This window comes from Tarenaya hassleriana, unplaced genomic scaffold (genome assembly GCF_000463585.1).
Source record: "Tarenaya hassleriana unplaced genomic scaffold, ASM46358v1 Cleome15, whole genome shotgun sequence".
Classification (NCBI taxonomy): Eukaryota; Viridiplantae; Streptophyta; class Magnoliopsida; order Brassicales; family Cleomaceae; genus Tarenaya; species Tarenaya hassleriana.
Window position 1 is genome coordinate 589,136 of NW_010964923.1, and position 7,845 is coordinate 596,980.

General features: G+C 33.9%; 1 protein-coding gene across 1 annotated transcript in view; it reads right to left on the bottom strand.

Annotated features, from left to right (window-relative positions):
• Nucleotides 1-343: 343 nt before the first annotated feature.
• The window catches only part of LOC104809084 (pentatricopeptide repeat-containing protein At1g62910-like), a 12,761-nt gene continuing 5,259 nt past the window's right edge, over nucleotides 344-7,845 (bottom strand). Inside the window, exon 2 of the mRNA XM_010534981.2 lies at nucleotides 344-2,430. Coding sequence (XP_010533283.2) covers nucleotides 807-2,430 — 1,624 coding nt within the window. The 3' untranslated portion in view covers nucleotides 344-806. The remainder of the gene's footprint in view (nucleotides 2,431-7,845) is intronic.

The following is a 7,845-nucleotide window of genomic DNA, read 5'->3' on the forward strand; positions in this document are numbered from 1 at the left end:
TCTTTTTCTTTTCTTTGTATTCTAATCTAAGTGACTCAATTGATGGTCTAATTTGTTTAAACTTATCTTTCCTGGTTTGATTGAGTTTGTAAGAGAAATGGTAAACACTATCTCCCTGTTTCAGATTATGGTACCTAAACTTCTACTAGCCAGACGAAAACATGGGCTTGAGGAGTTGATAGCTGATACCATCAGGACAAGCAACGACAAGTTTAGCTCACATCAGCCTATGTAAGTAAAATACAAGAATGCTTCTTACTTTCTCTCAGAAAGTTTCTTTTTAATCCTTCCTTCATTGATTCCTGTCTCGCAGCTACTGTTTTCCCAGTTTATTTCACTGATATCACCCAAAACTCCAATCCCATAATCTATTTTCCTCAAATGACAAAAAGCATTGATCACAATATTCGATGTATACAAATCAGAATTCGCGCCTTCGTACCTAATCTTCTTATACATGGACAGCACTTCCGAATACGCTCTGAGCTTCGAGAGAGAACCCAACACATGGTTAAAAGTATCAATCGAAGGGATGGGTCTTGTCTCAATAAGCTTATCGAAATAAAAAAGGGCACCCTCAAGGTTCAATTCGCCCGATTTGCATAGTCGCCTCACCTCGAATTCAAATCCGTAGGGAAACTGCAGACTTTTTTATAAAAAACATAATCAATATATATATATATATATATATATATATATAACCGCATCTTTTATACTTCACGCCCAATGACAAGTTGAAACCACTGCTGTTCTTGCATGATCTCCTAAAGAAGCCTGGTTGAATGGACTTCACACAGATATCAATTTTACTCGAACATCTCCTTTCCGTAAACGTCTACAAGTGCCTGAAGGGTTCTACAACCCTTGGAATCTGCAAGGATGCGACTTAACTTGGACTTAATACCCTTATCGGGAGAAAAGTTCCTCTCAAGCATGCTCTCAAGAAGTTGGACTGCATCTTCAATCTCACCACCCTTAAGGAAACCCCAAATAACCGTGTTGAATGAAATGGCATCCGGAGAACAACCCTTTGCCTCCATATCAACAAGCAACTCTCTCGCTTCAGATAGCTTCTTACTTTTGCAGAGGCCATGGAGCATAATGTTGTAGGTTACAACATCAGGCACCAAACCCAAACCTAGAATTTCATCAAATTTTATCCGAGCTTCTTCCAGTTTTCCATTTTTTATCAAACCATTAAGGAGTGCTCCACACGAGGGAGACGAAACCAAGACTTGAGACTGACCAGACTTGTATGCTGAATCAAAAATTCCTTGCGCAGCCTGCAGATCTCCCGATTGGCTTGCATAATGAATAAGGATGGTATAAGTAAACTCGTCAGGTTTCAACCCTTCCTGAATCATCTCTCTTAGTAGCTTCAATGCTTCCTTAGTTTCTCCATGCTTGAAATAGCCAACGATCATTGTGCTGTAGGTAACAACATCAGGTCGAAGGTTTCCCTGTCTCAATGATACAAACAACTCAGCGGCATCGTTTGACCTTTTGACCGTAAAAAGACCAGTCAACAGCGAGTTATAGATATATATATTGGGCTCGATGCCTTGATCCAACATGGATTCGAACACTTCAATCGCTTCATTCACCTCCTTGACTTTGCACAGACTATCAATCAAAATATTATAAGTATAAACATTCGGTGAAACACCCTCTCTTGCCATTTTCTGGATCGTCTTTGCAACTTCTCCCCACATTCCTAGTTTGCAGTATCCACGAATCAAAGAACTGTAAATGATCACATCCGGAGAGATTCCTCGAGTAACCATCTCATCAAACAGTTCGAGTGCCTCACGTAATCGTCCCGAGCTACTCAACCCATTAATGAGGTTACCAAAGACAATAACACCAGGGGCAAATCCATTATCTATCATTTTCCGAAATACAACCATTGCTCTGTCCACTGAACAGTTCTTGACAAGTGAATGGATGATCAGCACGTAAGAACTACGGGCACTAGCCTCGCAACCCCTATCCTCACGAAACCCGCTCTTGGACATTTTATCAAACACTTGAACTGCGTCAAAAACTTTCCCTTCCGAACACAGTCCTTTCACCAAAGTCGCGACTGTCACTGAATTAGCTTCCAGACCTCTTTTCATGATATCACCCAAAACTCCAATCCCATAATCTATTTTCCTCAAATGACAAAAAGCATTGATCACAATATTCGATGTATACAAATCAGAATTCGCGCCTTCGTACCTAATCTTCTTATACATGGACAGCACTTCCGAATACGCTCTGAGCTTCGAGACCGAACCCAACACATGGTTAAAAGTATCGATCGAAGGGATGGGTCTTGTCTCAATAAGCTTATCGAAGTAAAAAAGAGCACCTTCAAGGTTCAGTTCGCCCGATTTGCATACTCGCCTTACCTGGCGTTCAAATTCGCTGGGAATCTGAGCACTGGATCTTTGAAAGAGCGAAGAGAGCGATCGACAACTATCTGAAGAAAGAGATCTGGCTCCCATGATTCTCGACATCGGAAAAGTAACAGAGTACTTCAAGCTGCGTTCTGTTGTCTTCCGCTTCACACACGACACCCTTGTTTGCTTTTTTTTTTCTCTGTTTTCTTTTAATATCCCTTTAGTTTTTACAAAGTTGACAATCGACCCTAAACTATTAATGTGGTCTTAAAAACTCTTTTGTCCAAAACATCATTCGCTACCATAATTGGTTCTATACCAAATTAATGGGATTAATTTGCAGAATATTAATATTGAATTCCAGTTTATTTTAAGAAATATAAAAGAGCTTAACTTTATTGAAAAGTGAATTCGAGACAGTAACTTATGGCAAGGTGTTTCATGACTTCATTGCCCATTACAGGACTAAATTCATCAGAAATCTAAGTCTATCTCTTGTATCCGTAATTGCAGCGATTTGGTTAAATGATCAAAATATCCCTAATATTAATTAATATATATATACACATCATATTATGTATGTCGTCTGGGAAACTGCGACCTTGTATCTTTTGAAAGCCCGGAGGAGAAAGAGATGAGATTGATCGAAAAGTATGCGGAGAAAAAGATTTGGCTCCTATGAATATGATTCTCGACATCGTGAGAGTAACGGAACCCATCTGTTCACACACGACAGGAGACACGAGAGTGCTTCCGAATACCCTGATGGTTTTATTTGTCGATTTTCTTTTTCTACCCCTCTATTTCTTCTAAAGTAGAAAACCGAACCTAAACTATTAATGATACCTAAAATAACCCTTCTGTGGAAATCCTCAACTTTGGTCTTGCTCGCCAAGCCAAGCCTAACATGTGAAGTTTTTTTTTTTTTTTTGGTTAAAAACATGTGAAGTTTTAATATGTATGTATCTAGGAGAATAAGTTTTATACAAGTTTGTGGTATATATGTTTGTATATGTGTGTAATGAAGATTATATGTGAATTTGCCTTCTGCATTTGATATATTATATATTTATTACTCATAACATTCCAAATTTGATTTGAGAAATATTACTCTTCTTTATCAAAGTTTTAATTGATTCGTTTATTTTTGTTTAAATCTTTTTCACTAAATCAATCTCTAATCATACTTTATTTTACCACATTTATATAGAGATATCTAGGAAATTTTGGTGAAAATAACAAAAATATTCACTAATTTTTCATTTTGATAAAAAAAACTACATTCAAATTCAAAATGTACTAAATACATATAAAAAATGTAAAAATGGTTTTCAATTTTCGGTTATAAATTGCATTAAATTTCTTCGATTTCTTTCAAGTAGAGGGATGACGTGGTAATATATATCATCGGTTTTATCACGAGACAAAAATAAAAATAAACGATATATATATGTATGCATACATATGCATATAAGAATCCTGTAAACAATTGGACTGCATACTCGGTTTGTGAGATGGATCAAACAATGCACAATAACAACCAAATTCTCTATCCCAGTCAATGGAAAACATGCGGCTACTTCCCCAGGCCTTCGTCAAGGGGTCCACTATCCCTTTCCAATGGAGATTCTTAAAGATGGTAGATGAGTCCGGAAGATTCACCACTCATCTGGGTTATTCTTAATTGGTTCGTTTATTTTTGTTTTAAATCTTTTTTACTAAAAAAACTCTAATCATGCTTTATTTTATCACATTCAGGAAATTTTGCTGAAAATAACAAAAATATTCACTAATTTTTCATTTTGACAAAAAAAACTATATTCAAATTCAAAATGTTTTACTAATTACATATAAAAATATAAATGGATATTATTAGAGAATTGAAATTTAAAACTTAATTTTATATTTTTTTTCTTTTTGTCATGTAGATATCTCTTTCTCGGAGTATCATACATATATATAAAATTTATGTATAAGTATATATATATATATATGTATGTATATGCATTTATATCTTTTTTTATTTACATACTCTTAAATTTAAAAAACAAATGTCAATGAATCAAAACGTATGTCCACATTCTAATTATATATATATATATGTATATATATTAATATGACATATATATATATATATAAGGCCGCATTCGATTATTTTTTTTTTTTGCATTCGATTATAATTAATCAAATTAAGAAAACGTGTTAAATTAAAATTTGATAAGTCATGTACGTGGTAGCTTTCGATGGCGTAGACGATGACCATGAGGTTAACAACTTAGCATAAGCGATGAGCCAACCGGGTCGTTGGAGATTCAACAAGACATTGTCGTAGACGTTTTGTCCGAAGGCCCGTAACACACTAAGCCATCGGAAAATAACAGACGGCGAAAGAGATTTGTAAAGAGATAATTATTTTTCTTTCTAAAGTTAATTTGGGTTTTATAACTATATATGGTATCTAAGGGTTTTTTTATAATTCGTGAAGGGATAATTTGAGTTTCTTACTCGTCTAATCTCCAAATTTGAATTCTTAAATATTTTAAATATGCGAGAATCAGATATATGACTTTGAAAAAAAACGATCGTTCGGAAATCGGTTGAGCTATCAATTTATAAACAAGACTAGAACCACACATAGACGATATGTCATCTGTACTGTAGCAATGGTTATATGGTTGTTAAACGAAAAATCTTATAAAAATATTTGTATAACGAGAATAATAGACTTAAAATTCCAACCTTCTAATAGATATCATACATATTTTCGTTTATTGCATACACATGCACACACATATATGTATATATGTATATGTATAGTTATTGAATTATAACAAAAATCATTTACATATTTATATTAATCACATCTAAACTTTTAGATTAATCAGAATCATAATATTTTTTTATATCATTCAGTTATTAGAGATTCACAAATAAAAATTAGATCATTGAGATATAATAATAAAAAAATAAAAATAAAAGATATATTAAATATTGAATTTATAAAACAAATCAAGAAAAAAATGAAAAAAAAAATTAGCTTCTAGAAAAAATAAAACAAAAAAAATTGTATAAGAAATTTCTAAAATTCAAAAGTCCAAACCTTTAATAAAAATTCGAATAAATATTCAAATACGTTAGAATTCATATTTTTGTAATTATGGAGATTTGTGCATGTGTTTAAAGTTTTAATAGGATATAATGTGAAAGTCAGTTTGAGTGAATAAAGATCCTCCGGATGTCCCTAGATTTTTTTTTTCCAGATTTTTATAAATTTATCGAATCGAATCTTGAAATGTATAATCCAAGTGAAAAATCATTTGGAAAGAGTTCTAATAGTATCTATCTAAGTTTGATAAAAAAAACGTTTTATTTAAAACTTCAACTCCTATAATGGATGGTTTATAAAACGACGATAGAAATATCAAGACATATCAAAGGGATGATCCAAAAGTAAGAATAGAGAAATAGAGTTAGAGAAACTTAGTGATTTAGGAGCATGATCTTCCTCTTCCTCCTCTTGTCCTTCTTCTCTTCTTGAATCGCCCTTGAAAGCTTGGATTTTGCTCTCAAAATTGTCTCTCTAAGTGTGTGTATGATCCTAGGTCTCCACTTCGTGCCCCTTTTATAGCCAAGAAAAGGAGAAAAACATTTTCCCATTTTCCTCTCTTTTTTCCTCCATGATTCTCGAGCTTCATGTTTTGAGGAAAGATATTTTTTTTTTGTCACCACCAAAGTATATAGTCATAGTATTTTCCTCATAACTTTCGGCTCTAATGGATTGAAGTGATCTTGGTATCCACATGTAATATCAAAGAGATCTTTCCAATGATGTATCGCACAAGTAATTTGACTTGAATTAAGAAAGTTATGTGGCTCTCAATGGCTCGTTCTTGTATAGTTCGTTGCAGAACATAGACTCATAGTAGTTTAATCATACCTTTCTGGTCTGATGTCCGATTGGAGTGATTTTTATGTTTGTATGTAACTATTGAAAAGGACTTTCCAATGACGTGTACGTATGATGTGGACCTGTATTTCGAAAGTTATGAAGCTCGTAATGTCGGCATCTTGCAAGCTTTTCCTCTTTGACGCTTTGGTGTTCGGATTGTTTTCGAGTTGGCTCCGGATCATATCTTTTCCTCAGAAATTACCCCGTTTTTATCCAAAACTCTAATTCTCCTACAAAATATTAAAAACATCGAAGTCGAAATAAAATGTACAAAGTATATCTATAAATATGCGAAATATCGTGCAATGCGCTAGACATCCGATGTGAAAAATGCGACAATATATACATGTCACCAGACTCCCCTAAACTTAGCGTTTTGCTCATCCTCGAGAAAACTACTAGATTTAGCGTTTTGCTCGTCCTCGAGAAAACTAACCCTCGGATTGATGAGTAAAAACTGTTTTACCGAAAGTGAATCATAGAATCAGATTAAGATTGAACATAATGTTAACTGAGAACGAAATCGAAGCCATCCTAACTTGACATTTCAATCTTTATGATAAATCTAGTTAGCAATGGGATATATACCGTTATTCAGAACTTTTTCATATCCTTAACCTTCTCATCAAGCACATTTCTCAAATCGTATTATTATCTTTTTTTACTTGTGCTACTCTATTGTCTTTTTCGCGAAGAAAGAAGTCCCGAGCTTCTAGGACATTGAAGCCGCCCAACATTTTTGTTAATTTATATTTTTTTCTTTGAAGCTCTATGCTCAACCTATAACTTAGACCCGAGCCTTTTGGCACTCATATCCTCGAGTGATGTTCATTAATGAGATAATGACAACGGAGTGTCGGGACATATCAACAGAGTTTTCTATTCTTTAATGCGCTAAAATGGTCAACACGATTCTGAGAAATAAGGATACTTGACTAAGACGATTAAAATCTTTTCATTATTCTGAATATCAATCTAAACCATATTTTAACTAGCTAGATCACAAGATCGACCTACTAAATTCGATTTTCCTCAATAATTCGTTCTAAACTTAGAATCTCCTATGACAGTTCACAAAATGTTTCAAATTAATATGATTCTATTAATTCGAAAACTCTTTTTTTTTAATCTTTTTCTCTTTTTTTCTTTTTCATATTATCCTAAAATACTACGACTATCGATGTATATAACCTATCGAATCTTCTCCTAAACTTAGCATTTTGCCCATACTCACGAAAAAGAAACGATGAATGTATGCATGGAAAAATGGAGTGGAGAAGAGATACTTAACTGATGGAGCTTTCTTCGTCAGATGTGTTCGTTTTGCTCCTCATTCAAGAGCGTCCAGTTCTCTTGTGTTTGTGCAATTCCCTGTCTTTTTCAAACAAAACTAGAAAAAATAAATGCACACCAAATATGTAATGAAATAAAGCATACTATATACAAAAGATAGATTATCGGGTTTCCTCCCGCCAAGACTTGTTTTAGGTCATGAGCTTGACCACCGCGGTT